General features: G+C 36.9%; 1 protein-coding gene across 1 annotated transcript; it reads right to left on the reverse strand.

The window, feature by feature from the left end:
* Window positions 1–21266: 21266 nt before the first annotated feature.
* Window positions 21267–21596, reverse strand: LOC118492166. The gene has a single exon (XM_035989982.1). The coding sequence runs from the start codon at window positions 21594–21596 to the stop codon at window positions 21267–21269; it is 330 nt and encodes a 109-aa protein (XP_035845875.1).
* Window positions 21597–23304: the final 1708 nt, after the last annotated feature.

A 23304-nucleotide genomic window follows, 5' to 3' on the forward strand; every position in this document is an offset into this window, starting at 1 on the left:
GAGGCTAGTGTGATTGAATATTTTTCATGGATTTTTTCGATCTGGAATGTATTAATGATGAACATGAAGATGAACTGAAGATGATGAACATGAACTGATAAAGATGTTTGCAAAACCCTTCAAATTTCAGACCAAAGATGTTCATAAATATCCAAAAAAGTGAAGAGTTTCGAAATTCTGTTCAGTGGGTTTTGTTTGTGTAGAAAACGTTACACAATTTGCACCCAAGAACCGCTTGATTTCATTAAGAATTGAAGGAGATACGGTGTCTTGAAGTTCTAGGGTTTATAAGACTTTTATGAAGAAGATGATGAGATTAGGTATTGTTTATCTTGAAGTTTTGTTTTCTTAATGATGATAGAAATTAGTTTAGGAATAGATTTTGTTTTTTTTTTTTATTTTAAAATGGTAAGATTACTAAAATACCACTTGACTTAACAGTCAAACTAACGGATTCTTAACAGAAGGACTCAAATCGTATCACTTTTTATAAGTTAGAGACTCAACAAGCAAAATTTTCAAAATGGGGACTTGATGTGTGATTTTTGCAATTAATTTTTATGACCAAGTTTTAAAAGTGGAAAACTAAAATCTCACATTGTCCTTAATGTGGATGGAAAACTAAATACAAATAAGAAAATAAAAACCTAAAATAATATACACAAAATTTGAAAAGACTTAGGGGCTCTTTTTTAACTCTTAATGAGGCTCTTAATGGTTCAGACCTCTTACTGGTTAAGCACTTAATGGTTCAGACTGTTTGTTTCGCGAGCAGATGTCTGAATGGTTCAGACATTTGCCTCTGATATATATAATATTGTAACACATGTGTAATACAATATTTTTGTAACAAAATACGTTACATATTCTTCAACTCAAACTTCTTATAATAGCACTTGATATTTACTATTTTTTCTAATGAACATGCCCCTTTCTTCAACATCTTCATATTTTTTACTCTCTGAACTCTCCACCATACCGACATCATTTGTTGTAATGTTCGGCATATGTTAAAACACATAAAGTTAAAAACTTATCATTAAGTCGTAACATTCAATTAACTTTATATACATTAAATCTTAAACCATACCTTTTTTCTTTTTCTTTAATTCCTTCGCTTGAGTATCTGATTGACTATCCTCAAAGACTGTTACAAATTTATCAGTCAAACACAAATGTAACAAATCATATAACATTATTAAAACCCAAAACCTCTAAAAACAAAACCATATTTGTTCATCATAATTATCTGTATGAACAAAACAAAACCAACATGCAACCTTTTCGATTCAAAATGTGTTTAAAATATGTGGTTTTCTTAGTTGGAAATTTCATAGGGTAACAAGTAAGTATTATTTTATAAGAATCTAGTAACACCTTTAAATCCTAAAGACATTTGCTATTCAACTTTAATAACTATCAAAAACCGTTGCGAAAATCCTTAAAATCAAATAGTAAATAAATGTCATATTTACTTCAAACTCCGTATGAAGAATTTCCAACCAAAAACAATCCTTTTCTTTACAATCATTAACAACAAAAAAAATCAAAAACACTATTTTGTATATGAAAGCCATATCAATGGTATAATGTTTTGAAGGTAATCAGCACAACGATTCTTTTGAGGGGAGGAGCGAACAGATTCTGAGATACGATTGGATGGATCAGCGCCTATATATCCTGTCAATGAAGCAAACAGAAGGCATTCCTGCCGCTAGGTGAAGCGTACAACCGCGACCATGCATGCTAGCATCAATGTTAGCGGGCCCAATGATGTGGATATATCGAAAGTGGATCTACTGCTCGCCATGGTGGTTGTGGCTGGGAGTGTCTCAAGAAGTCTGGTAAATAAGCGTACTTGGTGGACTACCCAAACATGTTTCACGCTTTCTACCTCTTCCCAAAATTGCCAGAATCCGGCCAACATATATCGGACTTCATTCACAAGGTAGATAATACGTTTGTTTAAATGTGCAATTCGTGTTTTCCATGGCAAGGGATAAATTGTAGTTAATTAGTCTAGCAAACACGGACCAGAAGTTGAAAGTGTATATATATTTGTCATTGTAGAGACGTTGTGTTTCTTATATTTTCTCTCTCGAATCTACTTGTGGTTGTCACGGCCCCCGACCCGGTTTGACCCGTTTCAGGACCCGCGGAACAGAAAGTCTGCGGTAATCTGTTTATTGTGAGTTTAGCAGCGGAAAATTTATTTCACAGGATCGGCTAAGTTAAAACTTTTCCCGATTATTTTTATTTCACAATTCGGGTTAAAACCCCGGGTAATTTACAATAACAAGTTTTTAGTAATAAAACACATTTCTTTATTTTATATCGAGCCACTATCTTAAGCTTGAAATGCTTCCCCTGCATTTTTCCTGAATTACAGCAGATCACCTGAAACATGTTTGAAAAAGATTTTGTCAGCGGGGAAATACTGAGTGAATTATTCTAGTTAATGAAAACGACACATTTTATGATTATTCACAGTGTTAAGATCTTTTACGCATGTTTCTAATATCAACCAATTACCCACAGTATTTGTCACTCGACCGAATCTATGACAGTGGTCATATCACCATTGGCTGCCCCAATGAATGACGTAAATCAATTTAATTAGGTACGCCCACCTAAAATGATTTAAACTGTAATATTGTGCACAATACCCCACATACTGGCTGCAATTTGGTGATTACATCAACTTAATCACTGGTATTATAATCTCGGAAAATGAATTTGGAGTATTGTAAGTTAATCACAAACTGTGATAAAAGAATTTATAAAAAGAGAATAACTCACATTGCAGATTTAGTGTTGATAGAATTAGATTTAATCCCTGTTAACCTAATTTCACAATAAAGCACACAAAACAGGATTAGTGATCAATACAACGATTATGATAATTCCCCGAGATCAATTTTGACAATGAATGTCCAAGTGCAATACTTCGGCTCATTTATCAAAATGACAAACGATAAAGTATAGTACTTCAACTCGTATATCGAATTATCGACAACGACAAAGTACAATGCTTCGGCTCATTATCGAATTATCGACAACGATAAAGCATAGCCCAGTGTGGGCGGCACTTAGACATTCTTTGGGTATATTGATCCCGGAAACTGAATCGTAATAGCGATCGAGTAATTACCCTGTTTTGCGGCAGCACCTCGATAATAGTGTGTGTGTTTAATAGTAATTTACGTCTAACTCAGTGTGTGTTATGAGTTTTTGCGTCGAATTAACGTCTGAAATCAAGTCCCACAGCCGACTATTTATAGGTAGAAAATCACCCCCCTCGCGCCACGCGAGGGGTCCTCCTGTTCCTGTCGCGTGGCGCGACAGGCCCTAGTCTACCCTAGGTTTGCTTCGTGTTTCAGTAGCATGGCTGAGTTGGTTTCGTGAAATTTTAAGTTTTTGACAGCAAACTGTTTAGATTTTACTGAATAGGGTTTTACCCCCCCTGAGTTTTAGGGGCCCTGATCCTGATTCTGATTGTTACGAAAATTTTAGGGTTAGTGCAGAATTACTTGGGTATCTCAATTAGGGTTTTCTTAATAGCTAATTACCCTTCTATTTATTAATTTTAATGAGAGTTGTTACAGTGGTCGTTATTATCGGTAAAGTTAACTTGTGGGCATCGATTGTTTTTGCTTCTGCTTACGTTGTTTACATATGTTTGGTTGCTTGGGTTGTCAATGTCGGTTTCTTGGGTTTTGATTGAGGGGAAATTGAGGGGTTTGAGAGGGAGAGAGAGGTGGGGTGATGGTGGGTGGGGAGGAAAGAGAAGCGGCTGAGAAACAGGGTGGAGAAGGTAGAGAAGGTGGAGGAGAGATAGGAAGTGAGAGAGGAAGTCATGGTGGTGGTTATGGTGGAAGAGGATGAAGGGGATGGGTAGATAAGAAAGAGATGTGTTTTATTTTATAAATAAAAATTGTGGGTCCCACCTAATAAATCAGATTTTTATGTTTTGTAAGAACAATTTAGTAATATCACACCAACTTAACTGACCAAACTAACTGACATTTACTCAGAGACTAACCGAGTAACAAAATAACAAACCATAGAGAGCATACCTGCTATTTCCAAAAGGTGGGGACTAAACGTGAAACCACAGAGACTATCTGGGCCAATTAACTCTTTTTTAACCTACTAAAAGTATGTAGTCATTAGAAATTCATAATATAGATATAAATATTTGAGTTAAATGCTATTTTAGTCCCTGTGGTTTGGGCTATTTTGTCAACTTAGTCCAAAGGTTTCATTTTTTGCCTGTGAATCCAAAAAAGTTTCACCGTTGCCCTTTTAGTGCACTTGGTTAATTTTATCCATTTTTTCTATTAATGAGAAGGGCAATTCGGTCATTTTAAATGGCCGAATTGCTCTTCTAGTTAACAAAATTACATATAGAATGACCGAATCGCCCTTCTCGTTAACAAAAAAATAGATGAAGTTAAACCAGTGGATTAAAATGGCAATTGTGAAACCTTTTTGGACCCCACAGGTGAAAAAATAAAATCTTTGGACTACACTGTCAAAGTGACCCAAACCACAGGGACTAATATGGCATTTAACTCTAAACAAATAGAACAAACTGAAAATCGAAAATATCGAAATCGACAATAGGACCAAATGAACTGTAGTTAGTCCAGAGCGTGGATGGGTCGGTTTAGTACTCACGGTTCAGCCGGTTTGGATCTTTAAGCTTCTGAGCTGCCTTTTTTAATTGTTTGCTGCAAATCCAGTTACTCTAGCACACAACTTTTTTACATTTTATAAAGAGGAAAATGCCTAGATAGTCCCTGTGGTTTGCCTATTTTTCACCTATAGTCCCCAACTTTCTAAAATTACAGCTATATTCCCCATTTTTTTCAATTTCGTTTCCGGACAGTCTCTGGCATGGATGGGGGTTAGTTTTTGGTGTTAGGTGGGTGCGAAATAACTAAAATACCCTTAGTAATAAAAAATAAGAATTAAAACACTAAAAGATAAGTTGAGTTAAACATTTAAAATCTAGTGGGCCCCACCACTAAATAAAAGAACATAATTAAAAAAAAAAAAGCATTATGGCCCCTCCCCACCCTCACCTCTTCTTCCATCACCTTTAACCACCAAGCAAGACCCACCTCCACTATAACCCCCACCTGCAACCACCTTCACTAACATTGTGTTCCAGAGTCTAATTCATTGAGAATATGACGCGTATATCTCCCAAACCCCCGCCAAGTCTTCAACTCACCTTCCCATCATCTCTCCGATATAGTTTCTGCATAACTGATTGAACATGAGTATAAAGAATTCATCAGTTGACTTCTTCTTTCTCTCTGGCGTCAAATCTGAATGAAGACAGAATCAGGTAAATCAAAACTTTGATTTGCACCACTGATTACCGTTACCCTGTTGTTATAAGAATTAGGGTTGTTTATATACTGATTTTGTTTCTAATTATGATTGTTGGTACTTTTCTCAAGAACTTTAAGAACTTTTGTATGTTTTTTAATTGATTAAACTCATGCCTCTTAGAGATCATGTGAGATCCAGATTAGTAACAATTTCTGATTCAGATGATGATGATGTGGAGGTGCTCGCAATCTCGCCGGAAAAATCGTGGTCACCGGAAAATGATTTCCAATTCAGATGAAACCTGCCGGAATCTTGCCGGAAAATCACCAGGATCAATAACTTTAGGGGATGTGGACTTGTTATTTTTCCGGCGGGGTGAGATGGTAGTGGTGCTGGTGGAAAGTTGAAGGTGGTAAAGATTGAAGAAGCTGATGAGGGTGGGGTGGGAGGTGGGTCCCATATTATTTTTAAGTATTATTTATATTTTTTTTTACTTTTTAGTTATTAGTTTAACAAGTAAGAGTATTTAGGTTATTTCTCATCCACTTAACACCAAAAACTAACTAATGTTAGGCTTAGGGACTATCCAGAAACAAAAATTGAAAAGTTGAGGACTATAGCTGTAATTTTAAAAAGTTAGGGACTAAAGGTGAAAAAAGACTAAACCACAGAGACTATCCGGGCATTTAACTCTTTTATATAAAAGGTAAAGTTGCAACGCGATTCCTTTTTCCATTATCATGCTTATATAATTAAAATGTAATTACTTACCAAATGAAATAGATGATTTTGATTTTGAAAGTTATTTTGATTTTGTAATGGAGTTTGTCTACTTTATTGGTTTATAATTTTCATATTTGAAACAGAAACTAGAGGAGGTGGCCCATAGTTTTTTCTTTGTAACTTAATTGTTGATCCTTTGTTCATCTTTGTTTTCCCTAGTCGAGTTGGACTTAATAGATCTTGAACATGTGATCAATCGTTGCTTCGGCTCTTGACTAAGCTCTGACACCGGTTGTTGGTCCACGCTTCTAATCACGAACATACAAAACCAAACACAAATGATTTGAAGACTAACACGTCTCATACTCTTTTATTAATAAACTTAACTCGACAAATATAACTAAATACAGAACCCTGTAATTATGTTAAACATTAAATAATTCTAACCCAACTCAAACTCTATCTAAATAATTAGATAAACTAATTAGATAAACCTATCTATTAAATAGATAATTCAAACTATTTAGAATAGTTAATCAAACCTTAAAATTTCATGGGGTCTGTATCAAAATTTGATGAGGACGCTGGGGATTAAATCGAATATATAATAAAGAATAAACTGCAATTTGCATCCCTAAGGAAAGGGTCCGGTGTCAAATTGAGTCCACATTTTGAAAATTTTGCTTGTTGAGTCCCTGTTGTTTGAAACTCGCTACAATTTAAGTCCTTCTATTAATTTGACCGTTTGACTATTTGTGAAAAGCCTATTTTACCCATTCTCATTAATGTGAAATGTCTATTATACCGTTATCCTTATTAAAAGACTTTTTACCCCTAATCTTTTACTCTTATTATTATTATTTGTTATATTATTTTATCTTCAAACACCCATTGCCAATTCAAATTTCAAACTTCATCACAAAATTAAAAATCCAGATCGAACCTTCACAAATCCAGATCCAACATTCTTCATCATCTTCACAAACATCACAAACCCAAACCCTAAATCTTAAACATATTATCACCTACACCGTACCTACATTCCAAACACAAACAAATGTTATTATATCACACAAAATCTAGGATTACATCGCCGAGGATCATGGATAAGAAGCAACTGGTCATCATCGGAGCTGGAATAAGCAGCCAGCCTCCTCTCTTGCAAGTGATGAAGATTTTTCATGTGTTGGTACTCGTGTTTTGATAAGATTTTTCAGATCTGGAGGCTAGTGTGATTGAATATTTTTCATGGATTTTTTCGATCTGGAATGTATTAATGATGAACATGAAGATGAACTGAAGATGATGAACATGAACTGATAAAGATGTTTGCAAAAACCTTCAAATTTCAGACCAAAGATGTTCATAAATATCCAAAAAAGTGAAGAGTTTCGAAATTCTGTTCAGTGGGTTTTGTTTGTGTAGAAAACGTTACACAATTTGCACCCAAGAACCGCTTGATTTCATTAAGAATTGAAGGAGATACGGTGTCTTGAAGTTCTAGGGTTTATAAGACTTTTATGAAGAAGATGATGAGATTAGGTATTGTTTATCTTGAAGTTTTGTTTTCTTAATGATGATAGAAATTAGTTTAGGAATAGATTTTGTTTTTTTTTATTTTAAAATGGTAAGATTACTAAAATACCCCTTGACTTAACAGTCAAACTAACGGATTCTTAACAGAAGGACTCAAATCGTATCACTTTTTATAAGTTAGAGACTCAACAAGCAAAATTTTCAAAATGGGGACTTGATGTGTGATTTTTGCAATTAATTTTTATGACCAAGTTTTAAAAGTGGAAAACTAAAATCTCACATTGTCCTTAATGTGGATGGAAAACTAAATACAAATAAGAAAATAAAAACCTAAAATAATATACACAAAATTTGAAAAGACTTAGGGGCTCTTTTTTAACTCTTAATGAGGCTCTTAATGGTTCAGACCTCTTACTGGTTAAGCACTTAATGGTTCAGACTGTTTGTTTCGCGAGCAGATGTCTGAATGGTTCAGACATTTGCCTCTGATATATATAATATTGTAACACATGTGTAATACAATATTTTTGTAACAAAATATGTTACATATTCTTCAACTCAAACTTCTTATAATAGCACTTGATATTTACTATTTTTTCTAATGAACATGCCCCTTTCTTCAACATCTTCATATTTTTTACTCTCTGAACTCTCCACCATACCGACATCATTTGTTGTAATGTTCGGCATATGTTAAAACACATAAAGTTAAAAACTTATCATTAAGTCGTAACATTCAATTAACTTTATATACATTAAATCTTAAACCATACCTTTTTTCTTTTTCTTTAATTCCTTCGCTTGAGTATCTGATTGACTATCCTCAAAGACTGTTACAAATTTATCAGTCAAACACAAATGTAACAAATCATATAACATTATTAAAACCCAAAACCTCTAAAAACAAAACCATATTTGTTCATCATAATTATCTGTATGAACAAAACAAAACCAACATGCAACCTTTTCGATTCAAAATTTGTTTAAAATATGTAGTTTTCTTAGTTGGAAATTTCATAGGGTAACAAGTAAGTATTATTTTATAAGAATCTAGTAACACCTTTAAATCCTAAAGACATTTGCTATTCAACTTTAATAACTATCAAAAACCGTTGCGAAAATCCTTAAAATCAAATAGTAAATAAATGTCATATTTACTTCAAACTCCGTATGAAGAATTTCCAACCAAAAACAATCCTTTTCTTTACAATCATTAACAACAAAAAAAATCAAAAACACTATTTTGTATATGAAAGCCATATCAATGGTATAATGTTTTGAAGGTAATCAGCACAACGATTCTTTTGAGGGGAGGAGCGAACAGATTCTGAGATACGATTGGATGGATCAGCGCCTATATATCCTGTCAATGAAGCAAACAGAAGGCATTCCTGCCGCTAGGTGAAGCGTACAACCGCGACCATGCATGCTAGCATCAATGTTAGCGGGCCCAATGATGTGGATATATCGAAAGTGGATCTACTGCTCGCCATGGTGGTTGTGGCTGGGAGTGTCTCAAGAAGTCTGGTAAAGAAGCGTACTTGGTGGACTACCCAAACATGTTTCACGCTTTCTACCTCTTCCCGGAATTGCCAGAATCCGGCCAACATATATCGGACTTCATTCACAAGGTAGATAATACGTTTGTTTAAATGTGCAATTCGTGTTTTCCATGGCAAGGGATAAATTGTAGTTAATTAGTCTAGCAAACACGGACCAGAAGTTGAAAGTGTATATATATTTGTCATTGTAGAGACGTTGTGTTTCTTATATTTTCTCTCTCGAATCTACTTGTGGTCGTTATTATCGGTAAAGTTAACTTGTGGGCATCGATTGTTTTTGCTTCTGCTTACGTTGTTTACATATGTTTGGTTGCTTGGGTTGTCAATGTCGGTTTCTTGGGTTTTGATTGAGGGGAAATTGAGGGGTTTGAGAGGGAGAGAGAGGTGGGGTGATGGTGGGTGGGGAGGAAAGAGAAGCGGCTGAGAAACAGGGTGGAGAAGGTAGAGAAGGTGGAGGAGAGATAGGAAGTGAGAGAGGAAGTCATGGTGGTGGTTATGGTGGAAGAGGATGAAGGGGATGGGTAGATAAGAAAGAGATGTGTTTTATTTTATAAATAAAAATTGTGGGTCCCACCTAATAAATCAGATTTTTATGTTTTGTAAGAACAATTTAGTAATATCACACCAACTTAACTGACCAAACTAACTGACATTTACTCAGAGACTAACCGAGTAACAAAATAACAAACCATAGAGAGCATACCTGCTATTTCCAAAAGGTGGGGACTAAACGTGAAACCACAGAGACTATCTGGGCCAATTAACTCTTTTTTAACCTACTAAAAGTATGTAGTCATTAGAAATTCATAATATAGATATAAATATTTGAGTTAAATGCTATTTTAGTCACTGTGGTTTGGGCTATTTTGTCAACTTAGTCCAAAGGTTTCATTTTTTGCCTGTGAATCCAAAAAAGTTTCACCGTTGCCCTTTTAGTGCACTTGGTTAATTTTATCCATTTTTTCTATTAATGAGAAGGGCAATTCGGTCATTTTAAATGGCCGAATTGCTCTTCTAGTTAACAAAATTACATATAGAATGACCGAATCGCCCTTCTCGTTAACAAAAAAATAGATGAAGTTAAACCAGTGGATTAAAATGGCAATTGTGAAACCTTTTTGGACCCCACAGGTGAAAAAATAAAATCTTTGGACTACACTGTCAAAGTGACCCAAACCACAGGGACTAATATGGCATTTAACTCTAAACAAATAGAACAAACTGAAAATCGAAAATATCGAAATCGACAATAGGACCAAATGAACTGTAGTTAGTCCAGAGCGTGGATGGGTCGGTTTAGTACTCACGGTTCAGCCGGTTTGGATCTTTAAGCTTCTGAGCTGCCTTTTTTAATTGTTTGCTGCAAATCCAGTTACTCTAGCACACAACTTTTTTACATTTTATAAAGAGGAAAATGCCTAGATAGTCCCTGTGGTTTGCCTATTTTTCACCTATAGTCCCCAACTTTCTAAAATTACAGCTATATTCCCCATTTTTTTCAATTTCGTTTCCGGACAGTCTCTGGCATGGATGGGGGTTAGTTTTTGGTGTTAGGTGGGTGCGAAATAACTAAAATACCCTTAGTAATAAAAAATAAGAATTAAAACACTAAAAGATAAGTTGAGTTAAACATTTAAAATCTAGTGGGCCCCACCACTAAATAAAAGAACATAATTAAAAAAAAAAAAAGCATTATGGCCCCTCCCCACCCTCACCTCTTCTTCCATCACCTTTAACCACCAAGCAAGACCCACCTCCACTATAACCCCCACCTGCAACCACCTTCACTAACATTGTGTTCCAGAGTCTAATTCATTGAGAATATGACGCGTATATCTCCCAAACCCCCGCCAAGTCTTCAACTCACCTTCCCATCATCTCTCCGATATAGTTTCTGCATAACTGATTGAACATGAGTATAAAGAATTCATCAGTTGACTTCTTCTTTCTCTCTGGCGTCAAATCTGAATGAAGACAGAATCAGGTAAATCAAAACTTTGATTTGCACCACTGATTACCGTTACCCTGTTGTTATAAGAATTAGGGTTGTTTATATACTGATTTTGTTTCTAATTATGATTGTTGGTACTTTTCTCAAGAACTTTAAGAACTTTTGTATGTTTTTTAATTGATTAAACTCATGCCTCTTAGAGATCATGTGAGATCCAGATTAGTAACAATTTCTGATTCAGATGATGTGGAGGTGCTCGCAATCTCGCCGGAAAAATCGTGGTCACCGGAAAATGATTTCCAATTCAGATGAAACCTGCCGGAATCTTGCCGGAAAATCACCAGGATCAATAACTTTAGGGGATGTGGACTTGTTATTTTTCCGGCGGGGTGAGATGGTAGTGGTGCTGGTGGAAAGTTGAAGGTGGTAAAGATTGAAGAAGATGATGAGGGTGGGGTGGGAGGTGGGTCCCATATTATTTTTAAGTATTATTTATATTTTTTTTTTACTTTTTAGTTATTAGTTTAACAAGTAAGAGTATTTAGGTTATTTCTCATCCACTTAACACCAAAAACTAACTAATGTTAGGCTTAGGGACTATCCAGAAACAAAAATTGAAAAGTTGAGGACTATAGCTGTAATTTTAAAAAGTTAGGGACTAAAGGTGAAAAAAGACTAAACCACAGAGACTATCCGGGCATTTAACTCTTTTATATAAAAGGTAAAGTTGCAACGCGATTCCTTTTTCCATTATCATGCTTATATAATTAAAATGTAATTACTTACCAAATGAAATAGATGATTTTGATTTTGAAAGTTATTTTGATTTTGTAATGGAGTTTGTCTACTTTATTGGTTTATAATTTCATATTTGAAACAGAAACTAGAGGAGGTGGCCCATAGTTTTTTCTTTGTAACTTAATTGTTGATCCTTTGTTCATCTTTGTTTTCCCTGGTCGAGTTGGACTTAATAGATCTTGAACATGCGATCAATCGTTGCTTCGGCTCTTGACTAAGCTCTGACACGGTTGTTGGTCCACGCTTCTAATCACGAACATACAAAACCAAGCACAAATGATTTGAAGACTAACACGTCTCATACTCTTTTATTAATAAACTTAACTCGACAAATATAACTAAATACAGAACCCTGTAATTATGTTAAACATTAAATAATTCTAACCCAACTCAAACTCTATCTAAATAATTAGATAAACTAATTAGATAAACCTATCTATTAAATAGATAATTCAAACTATTTAGAATAGTTAATCAAACCTTAAAATTTCATGGGGTCTGTATCAAAATTTGATGAGGACACTGGGGATTAAATCGAATATATAATAAAGAATAAACTGCAATTTGCATCCCTAAGGAAAGGGTCCTGTGTCAAATTGAGTCCACATTTTGAAAATTTTGCTTGTTGAGTCCCTGTTGTTTGAAACTCGCTACAATTTAAGTCCTTCTATTAATTTGACCGTTTGAGTATTTGTGAAAAGCCTACTTTACCCATTCTCATTAATGTGAAATGTCTATTATACCGTTATCCTTATTAAAAGACTTTTTACCCCTAATCTTTTACTCTTATTATTATTATTAGTTATATTATTTTATCTTCAAACACCCATTGCCAATTCAAATTTCAAACTTCATCACAAAATTAAAAATCCAGATCGAACCTTCACAAATCCAGATCCAACATTCTTCATCATCTTCACAAACATCACAAACCCAAACCCTAAATCTTAAACATATTATCACCTACACCGTACCTACATTCCAAACACAAACAAATGTTATTATATCACACAAAATCTAAGATTACATCGCCGAGGACCATGGATAAGAAGCAACTGGTCATCATCGGAGCTGGAATAAGCAGCCAGCCTCCTCTCTTGCAAGTGATGAAGATTTTTCATGTGTTGGTACTCGTGTTTTGATAAGATTTTTCAGATCTGGAGGCTAGTGTGATTGAATATTTTTCATGGATTTTTTCGATCTGGAATGTATTAATGATGAACATGAAGATGAACTGAAGATGATGAACATGAACTGATAAAGATGTTTGCAAAAACCTTCAAATTTCAGACCAAAGATGTTCATAAATATCCAAAAAAGTGAAGAGTTTCGAAATTCTGTTCAGTGGGTTTTGTTTGTGTAGAAAACGTTACACAATTTGCACCCAAGAACCGCTTGATTTCATTAAGAATTGAAGGAGATACGGTGTCTTGAAGTTCTAGGGTTTATAAGACTTTTATGAAGAAGATGATGAGATTAGGTATTGTTTATCTTGAAGTTTTGTTTTCTTAATGATGATAGAAATTAGTTTAGGAATAGATTTTGTTTTTTTTTTATTTTAAAATGGTAAGATTACTAAAATACGCCTTGACTTAACAGTCAAACTAACGGATTCTTAACAGAAGGACTCAAATCGTATCACTTTTTATAAGTTAGAGACTCAACAAGCAAAATTTTCAAAATGGGGACTTGATGTGTGATTTTTGCAATTAATTTTTATGACCAAGTTTTAAAAGTGGAAAACTAAAATCTCACATTGTCCTTAATGTGGATGGAAAACTAAATACAAATAAGAAAATAAAAACCTAAAATAATATACACAAAATTTGAAAAGACTTAGGGGCTCTTTGTTTAACTCTTAATGAGGCTCTTAATGGTTCAGACCTCTTACTGGTTAAGCACTTAATGGTTCAGACTGTTTGTTTCGCGAGCAGATGTCTGAATGGTTAAGACATTTGCCTCTGAATGGTTAAGCATTATACTAAGTGTGAATGGTTAAGACCTCTAATCTTAATTGGTCAAACATTTGCCTTTGAATGGTTAAGCATTATACTGGCTCTTAATGGTTCAGACCTCTCTTACTGAGCACTTAATGGTTTAGACCTCTTACTGGTTCAGCACTTAACCATTCAGAAGTTGCCAAACAACCCCTTAGCTGGTTAGGATAACAATCAGTGCCAGCTGCGCATGTCTTCATTCCAACCAAACATGATCGTATAGCATTCCAATCATGATCGTATCTGACAAACTGGTACACTTGGATTGCCTTTACAAAAAAGATTACAACTCCAAAATCACTGCCCGAATAGAGATTGAGTACGAGCGGGTCAAACAAACCTGTACATGATAGAACAAACAAAACCAGGCATAAAACTGACTCAGAATAAAAGACCGACTCAATAAGACTAAAATGTACAAAAATAAAAACAAATAAAAACTAAAATGTACAAACTCTACAAACAAAATCTCAACTCACTCTCAAGTACCAACTAATGGGAGGTCAAGCTCATCCACCAATCTCTCCTCTCCTGGTCCCTCGATATAGTGCTTTAGACGATGACCATTCACCTTAAACGTCTTACCATCCCCACATGTCACACCCCGATATTTCCACATATTACCGGTGGGCCCGGTGGGGAGTACGTGACGTAGTTGATATCATCATAGTCAAACCACATAATTTAAATGCACAGCGGAAGCAAAAAAATATATTACAATCCGATATGAAATAATATCCAAGTATTACAATACGGAAAGTAAAAGATCCACAGGCGGATCGCAAATAAAATAAAACATTGTTCAACAGACTTCAGGCATCTAAGCTTGCGAGACTTCTATATGATGCTAGGAGAAACCAGCCTATTACGCGTAGTACCTGCACTTAGTCTTTTTGGGAAAATACGTCAGTTTTCACTGGTAAATACAATTTAACTGACTCATTTTGAAAAGGTTTTTTTTTTTAAAAATTGATTTGAATGCCCGTGGCACAAAACATTTTATAACTTGTGATAATTATTTTCTTAATAATCTTGTAAAAGAATTACATGTTCGTTATGCGTTCAGTAGCCCGGGTCGTGCCGGGTTAAAGATTAATAGACACACCACTTATATAATTCCGCCGTGAGACTTCTCTCGGCCGACGATTATACTTTATCGAAATGCACTACGGGTGTACGCCTACACCCGTGTGCTAAGGTCGTGGCCATTCTTTGAATGATGCCAAGGATATCCGGGACATGGTCATTAAGCCCCCAAAGGCGTTAAACAAACAAAATAGCATTTTTAAACGGGTTAATTTGACAGCACTTAACCACCGACCGGTTAAGGTCAATTCCCCGACCAAGCCGTATTTTATATACCGTACCCCAAGCCCGTATAGGGAAAATAAGTTAAACGTATTTACCTGAGCTAAAAATAAATTTAATCCCAGCCGTATACCACCAAGCAAGTACAGATAGCTTTTACTGGGCTCCTAAATCTGGAATGAAGGTTTTTAATAACCTATCAGATTCCTAACGGGTCTTTAATTAAGCCTAAGCTTAGACCGGTTAGTTTTAAAGAATGAATACGGTTTAATCGCATAAATAGGCGAAGACCGTTTTAGAATGTGGTTTTGACCCGACAAGCTTGTATATTTGTCTAATATGGGTAACTTAATCACATTCTGAATTTTGAGACAGAAATGATATGGTTTGACCCGTTTCGGCTAGAATGGGTAAACTAGTTACATAAGCCGATCCGAACGCGTAAAGTGCGTAACGAGTAACCATAAGAGTCATATACAAGTTTTCTCAGATGCCTTAAATATGTTGTGATATTAGTTGAATACCTTTCATTATGCCCAAAACGAGTTTAAGACCAATTTATGCCCCTTAGGGGTATTTTGGTCATTTTAGAGGTTATAAAAGAAATTAAATATTATTCTGAGTTACAGATCTGATTTAATCAGTAAATATACTTAATTTAATAAGTTATAGCAGTAGGGTATCATATATATGTGAAATTTATTAGTTATAACCATACTATGCACCATAGGGGCATTTTGGTAATTTCACATAGGTTAAAAAGGTCAAAACTGAAAACCTGAGTTTAAAACTTTTCCTTACTGTTAAAATATAAAAATTCACTGAATATATCAGTAGGCATCAACCCTTATATGTTTAAAATAGTTTTAGTACATACTATGCGTTAAAAACGCTTAAAAATGCGATTTGGAGCCATTTCCGGGTTTTTTTAAAGGAAAGATGATATTTTTTTTATTGTTCCAGAAGGCTCAAAAATATTTTATTTATCATATTAGATCAGTAGAAAAAGGTTTGGGGTCAAAAGGATTTGTAAAACTCATTTTATAGCCCAAAAGGGCAAAACCGACAATTACTGAATCAAGCTTAGAACTCTAAGTTATGCTCAGCCCAAAAATAAATAAAAATCTTCAAAAATCCTAAAATATTATTTTATATCAGTAGGTAAAAAGTTTGTTTTCAAAAATTGGGTTTAGGTAGACTATACGCTAATTACGCCGTTTATTTAATAAAAAGCTTTCTAATTACGCTAATGAGCATAACTCTTAATCTAGACCTCAAACTGATGTCAAATTTTGGGTGCAAGTTTATAAATCAGTAACTAAGGTTTCTACTATTTCACATTTTCAAAAATCACGTTTTAAGGTCAAAAGGGCATAACGGTCAACATTTAGGCATTTAACGGAAACATGCATGAACTAGGATTTCTATGAAACCAAGTTGTATAACCTCGGAGGGTTATACTAACTTATAATATGGTCCTAATGGAATCCTAAGGCATATCTAAACTAAGCTAAATCGGGTCAGAACTGAAAGTCAAAGCAAAAGTCAACTTTTGCGACTTTCGGTTCCGAACCGAGCCTATACTTAGAATTGTCGGGTTGAACATGCTTAGACATGTTCAATTAATAATTACCAAGTTATTAATATGAGAAAACAGATTTTATGGCTTCTATATTAATAGTTATGTATTTATTTAAAACTAACCCGTTTGACTTTTATTTGACCCGACAATTTAACTAAGTAAACGTGGTAATTAGGAGGTGCCCTTTTGAGGGTTTAACACCCACCTAATTACGGTCACGTAGCCATGTTCGTTGCGAACAATGGCTCAGCCATTTGAAAGTCAAAGCGTTTATCGAAAACACTTGACTTTTCGGCTATAAATGCTAAATAATTAAACTAAGCACGAAAGGGGACTTACAAAGGGTCCAAAGGACTGAGGGAGGTTCTCAAAAGAGTTCAAGATCCTCACAAATCAGAGAGTTTATCAGATTGAAGGAGAGGTGCAAATGAGAGCCAAACATTCAATGGGTATTTATAGGATTTAGAGGACCGTTAGGATCGTTCCTTGATAAATGTGATCAAATCTGGACCGTACACCTTTACCCCTTGTTTTAGCAATCTATGGGCTGCCCAAGGACTGAAGAAAACCATTTGCAATTGATTAAAACAGCTGTAACAGCTGGTAACAGCTGGTAACAGCTGGAAATCAAGTTTCTAAAATGGCAGTTTTGGTCCCTGCATGCTTCTAGCCCCTTTCTGATGCGTTTGAGGCCCGTTAAACCATTTTTAAGGCTATAAAATGATGCCTAAGCATAGGGAATATGAAACATGCTCAAAAATATGCCGGATGTCGGTTCGTTTGGTCGTACGGTCACGTTGTTCGGCTAATTACGACGGAACACGGACGGACGCGAAAAACGGTCCAAATTAAGCATATATTTAAATATTACTACGCCCCGTTTTCTTAAATGGTCACCGAATGGCGTAGATTCAAAAGTTGACGCTTTAGGCCCCTCTATTGCGCAAACTTGCGCATTTCATCATTTATTAGCATTGAAGCCTCATCTAATCCATATTAGGCATCCTCGAAAGTATTATTAAACATTACGATGCTTCGGGTTCTCTAAAAGGTCATTCAGAGGTATAATTAAACATATTGACACTTTTAGTCCCTCTAACTTGCAAAGTTGCGCGTAACTTTACTTATAGGCATAAAAACCTTAGTTGGCCATTACTTGGCATTCCCAAGAGTATAATTAAATATCATAAAGCTCCCGGTTTGTTAAAAGGTCACTCAGAGGTAAGAATTAACATGTTGACACTTTTAACCCTTCATTGCGCAAACTTTCAATTAATTACGCAAACGGCTACACTTTATCATCAAGTGGCACATTTGTGAACATCACCATCGTGAGAGGTTATTTAGAAACTTATTTTAGGTATGTTAACACTTCCAGTCCTTTCAAAATCAAATTTTTCGATTTTTTTGAAAAAGTAGTCCCTAAACTTCGTTGTTTCACTTCATCAGGGTTTATTACACGTGTCAATACCTCATTGGACGTGATTTTACGAGGTGTTACACCACACTTCAACTCAACCGTACCATATGGAAAAGCTTGAACAACTATGTACGGTCCCGACCACCTAGACCTAAGTTTACCTGAAAACAGTCTTAATCTAGAATTAAAAAGAAGGACTTTGTCTCCCGTTTAAACTCCTTATTTCCTCTCAGCTTACGATCATGCAACCTCTTCATCTTCTCCTTATAGCCTAGTGATCTCATATACGCCTTATCTCTAAATTCCTCTAACCCATGCAACTGGAGAAACTGATGTTTACCCGCACTGTCCTTATCAAGATTAACTACTCTCAAAGTCCAGTATGCGCAGTGTTCCAACTCCACCAATAGATATCAAGCCTTCCCATAAACCATCCTAAAAGGCGTAGTACCTATAGGAGTTGCAGTCCGGAAAGCCCTTAATGCATCATCTAACTTATCGGACCAATCCAATCGATTATGTCCAACAGTTTTCTCTAAAATACACTTAATACCCCGGTTAGTGTTCTCCACATTCCCACTCGTCTGTGGATGATAGGCAGTTGAAAGCCGGTGAGTGACACCATAGCGTTTCAATGTTCTCCATCTGGGCATTACAAAAGTGGGTACGTTTATCACTGATAAGTGCCTTTAGGATACCAAAGCGAGCAAACAATTTCTTCATAAATCTCACCACAACCCTCGCGTCATTTTTAGGTAAGGCTTGAGCCTCCACCCATTTCGACACATAATCTGTAGCAACGAGGATGTATCGGTTCCCACGACACATCGGGCACGGACCTATGAAATCAATACTCCATATATCGAAAACCTCTACCACCTGGCATAGGATTTTGGGGCATCTCATTTTGGGATGAGATATTACCTACTCTCTGACAAGCATCACAGCTCCTAACAAACTCATTGGCATCTCGAAACACTGTCGGCCAATAGAATCTAGAATCCAACACCTTCCTCGCGATGTAAGAAGCTCCATAATGTCCTCCGGTAGGTCCCTCATGACAATGCCTGACTGCATGTGCTCCTCTCCAGCAATACATCTCCACACAACCTGGTCAACTCCGATATGAAAAAGATATGGGTCATCCCAAAAGTAATACTTTAAGTCCGCTATCAGCTTCCTCTTCTTCCTCTTCTGATGGAAAGACATCTCTAGCTGTATTACCCCTAGCTTCAAATAGTTCACTATATCAGCATACCAAGGCATTCCCTCATCCTCAGGTTTCACAAACATCAAAGTCTCATGAGGAAGACTATCGCCAATCTCATCCTCATCACCCTCATCACTCTCGGGACTCTTAATTCGGGACAGATGATCTACTGCAACGTATTTGGCTCCCTTATTATCCCAAATCTCAAGATCAAACTCTTGCAAGAGAAGAATCCAGTGAATCAACCATGGTTTCGTGTTTTTCTTTGCGAACAAATGCCTCAATGCCGCGTGATCGGTGTAGACTACGACTTTAGAAAGGACCAGGTAGGAACGGAATTTATCGAGAGCAAAGACCACTGTCAGGAGCTCTTTCTCAGTGGTGGTATAATGCTCCTAGGAATCATTCAGGGTCTTTCTCGTGTAGTAAACCGGATGAAATCGTTTCTCTCTACGCTGTCCTAGAATAGCTCCAACCACGAAGTTACTCGCGTCACACATAAGTTCAAAAGGAAGGCTCCAATTGGAGTGATAAGGATCGGTGCAGTCACTAATTTCTCCTTAAGAAATTCAAATGCCCTCACACATCCTCAGAAAAATTGAAAGGAACGTCCTTCTCCAACAACCGGGTCATAGGCCTCGCGCTCTTAGAAAAATCACGGATGAATCGGCGGTAAAATCCTACATGGCCAAGAAAACTATGAATAGACTTCACAGAGGTTGGCGACGGAAGTTTAGAAGTCGCGTCGATTTTAGCTCTATTGACCTCAATACCTGCCCGTGAAATCTTATGACCTAAAACTATGCCCTCCTTCACCATGAAGTGGCATTTATCCCAGTTCAACATTAGATTTGTCTCCTCACACTGAGCCAACATACGATCAAGATTTCGCAAATAAAGATAAAAAAACTCCCAAAAACAGAAAAATCATCCATGAATACCTCCATTGAGTCCTTGATCATATCATGAAATATCGCCACCATGCAACGCTGAAATGTGGCTGGAGCATTACATAACCCGAAAGGCATACGATGATAAGCAAAGGTACCGTACGGGCATCTAAAAGTGGTTTTCTCCTGATCCTCCAGTGCAATGGGGATCTAGAAATAACCTGAGAAGCCATCAAGGAAACAGTAGAACTGCTGTCCTGACAGACGCTCCAGTATCTGGTCAATGAAAGGAAGAGGAAAATGGTCTTTCCACGTGGCGTCATTGAGTCTGCGATAGTCAATGCAGACTCTCCAGCCTGTAACAGTCCTGGTGGGAATTAACTCGTTCCACTCATTCGGAACCACTATCATGCTTCCTTTCTTAGGCACCACCTGAACTGGACTAACCCATGCAGAATTAGAGATCAGGTAAATGAGGCCTGCATCTAACAATTTTATCAGATCCTTCTTTACCACATTCTGCATGTTTGGGTTTAGTCGGCGTTGCGGCTGAACTACGGGCTTAAACTAATCCTCCATTAGAATCTTATGTATGTAGAACGAAGGGTTAATACCCTTTATGTCAACGAGCTTCCACTTGATCGCCTGCTTGTGTGCCTTAAGCACACCCATCAACCTCATCTTCTCCTCCTCTGTCAACTCCGAAGAGATGATGAGAGGTAACTAAGAACCCTCATCCAAAAGACATGCTCTAGATGAGATGGTAAATATTTTAACTCCAGGACGGGGGACTCTCCAAAGATGGCCTCTCCTCAGGCTCTTTCCTCTCAACTACCTCAAAAACTGTTGAATGACTTTCAAACTACCCATATGATGTAGTAATCATCTCAACCTCCAGGATAAACGTGTCCAGAATCTGCATGTCCGAAGCATCACGCCCACAAACCTAACTCAAGCAACGACCCACATGTGACATGATGGTGTCAACGAAGTAGAGAGTATCGTCGTGCTCTCTAGGATGAGTCATCGACCTATTGATATCAAAGGTGACCATCTCATCCTCTACGCGAAGCGTTAGCTTAACATCATAAACATCAATCAATGCTCTTACGGTAGCTAGGAATGGTCGACCTAGAATCAACGGTACATGAGCATCCTTATCCATGTCTAGGATCATGAAGTCAACAAGAAAGACAAACTTGTCCACTTTCACTAACATGTTCTCCACAATCGCTCGCGGGTATTTCACCGATCGATCCGCACGCTGGAGACTCATACGAGTAGGAAAAGGCTCGCCTAGGTTGAGCGTAGTAAACACTGCATAGGGCATCAAATTTATGCTAGCTCCCAGGTCGGCCAAAGCATTGTTGACTTATAGATCACCAAAAAGCATGGGATAGTAAAGCTACCTAGATCAGTCATCTTCTTGGGAAGACGATTCTGAAGAACTGCCGAGCAATCCTCACTCAAGGACACATGTGATAACTCCTCCAACTTCTTCTTATTACTAAGAATTTCCTTCAGAAATTTGGCATACTTAGGCATATGCGCAGAGCCTCTACAAAATGAAGATTAATATGGAGCTGCTTAAACAAACCTAAGAATCTAGAGAATTGCTCTGCTTCATTCCCTCTCTTGAATCTGCCCTGAAAAGGAATAGATGAATAATCATGGGCGGGCTCTTTCTTCTTCTACTGAGACTCACTAGACTTTGCAATACTTGTTGGGGATACCCTGGGTTGCACTTTGCCAGTGGAAGTCTCCATCTCTATCTCCCCCATCTTTCTCTCCAAATTCTGCAGTGAAGCTCCCTGAGTTTTAAACATAAGATCGTGCTCCTCGTGTCACTGATTATTGGAAGTCATATACTGGTTTAGCTATTGACTCTGAGCAAGTAGAATGTCCTTCAGCTCCTTGAAATCAGTACCAAATGATGATCCACTTGAAGATTGTTGTTGGAACCCTGGTGGGTTTCCTCCTGATCTCTAGTTGGATTGATTTTTCCAACCCGAATTATAAGAGTTATTAAATGAAGTATTTTGGAAATGGTTATTCGGGTTGGAAATATAGTCGACCTCTTCCTGTGATCTCAAGGGGCAATCAGCTGTCTCATGTCCTCCACGACATATCTCACACTTCCGATCCTTCAACTTCATCTCCCTCTTCAAAGCCTCTAACTTAGCAGCCAAACTAGTGTCAGGAGTGACCTGATACATACCTCTAGCAGTGGAGGTGGTCCTAGTAGAAGGAATGGAATTCCTTACGGGATGGCTCTGCTAACCGGCCACAGCAAAACTCTCAAACATGTCCTCACACTCAGTTGGATCCTTTTGGTCCATGATACAACCTCTAGAAGCAGTATTAAACATCAGTTGAGTATTAGGAGTGAGACCATTATAAAATTTCTCCACTTGAGCCCATTCAGAAAGACCATGCTGGGGGCACTTGCTAAGAAAGGTTTGGAATCGCTCCCATGCCATGTAGTAAGGCTCATCGGGATCCATACAGAATGAATGAATCTGGTCTTAAAGGCATGTAGCCTTAGATGGAGGGTAGTACTCCTTATAGAATTTAGATTTCAGAATCTCCCAAGTAGTGATAGAATTTTGAGGCAAAGTGTCGAGCCAAGTTGCAGCTCGACCAGCAAGGGAAAAGGAAACAGGTGATGTGGCCTAGTGCATCCTCGTCCTCCAGATCGTGGAATTAAGCACTATTAGAAATTGTGGTCATGAGATGGGACGGGATCTTCCAATTCTGGTCAGTGGGTGCTTCGGGTGTCGTGATGGGAGTTCGGCTTCCGGTGAAGCCTTCAATGGCACGCTGGTGCAAAGTGCGTCTAGCAAGATTGTCACCCATAACAACTGTAGGAAAAGGAATAGGAATGAGTACCTTTTGTAGGTGATCCTACGAGTATGCTTCTAATGATGGCTAAGACGCTCAAACAACTCTCGTTCGGGTTCAGATGAAGCTAAAAATTCAGGTGG

The sequence above is a fragment of the Helianthus annuus genome, chromosome 5 (assembly GCF_002127325.2).
Source record: "Helianthus annuus cultivar XRQ/B chromosome 5, HanXRQr2.0-SUNRISE, whole genome shotgun sequence".
NCBI lineage: Eukaryota > Viridiplantae > Streptophyta > Magnoliopsida > Asterales > Asteraceae > Helianthus > Helianthus annuus.

Bases quoted from the DNA above. Each gene is read 5' to 3' on its own strand.
- LOC118492166 (XM_035989982.1), bottom strand. From the start codon at position 21,596: ATGAGTCTCCAGCGTGCGGATCGATCGGTGAAATACCCGCGAGCGATT.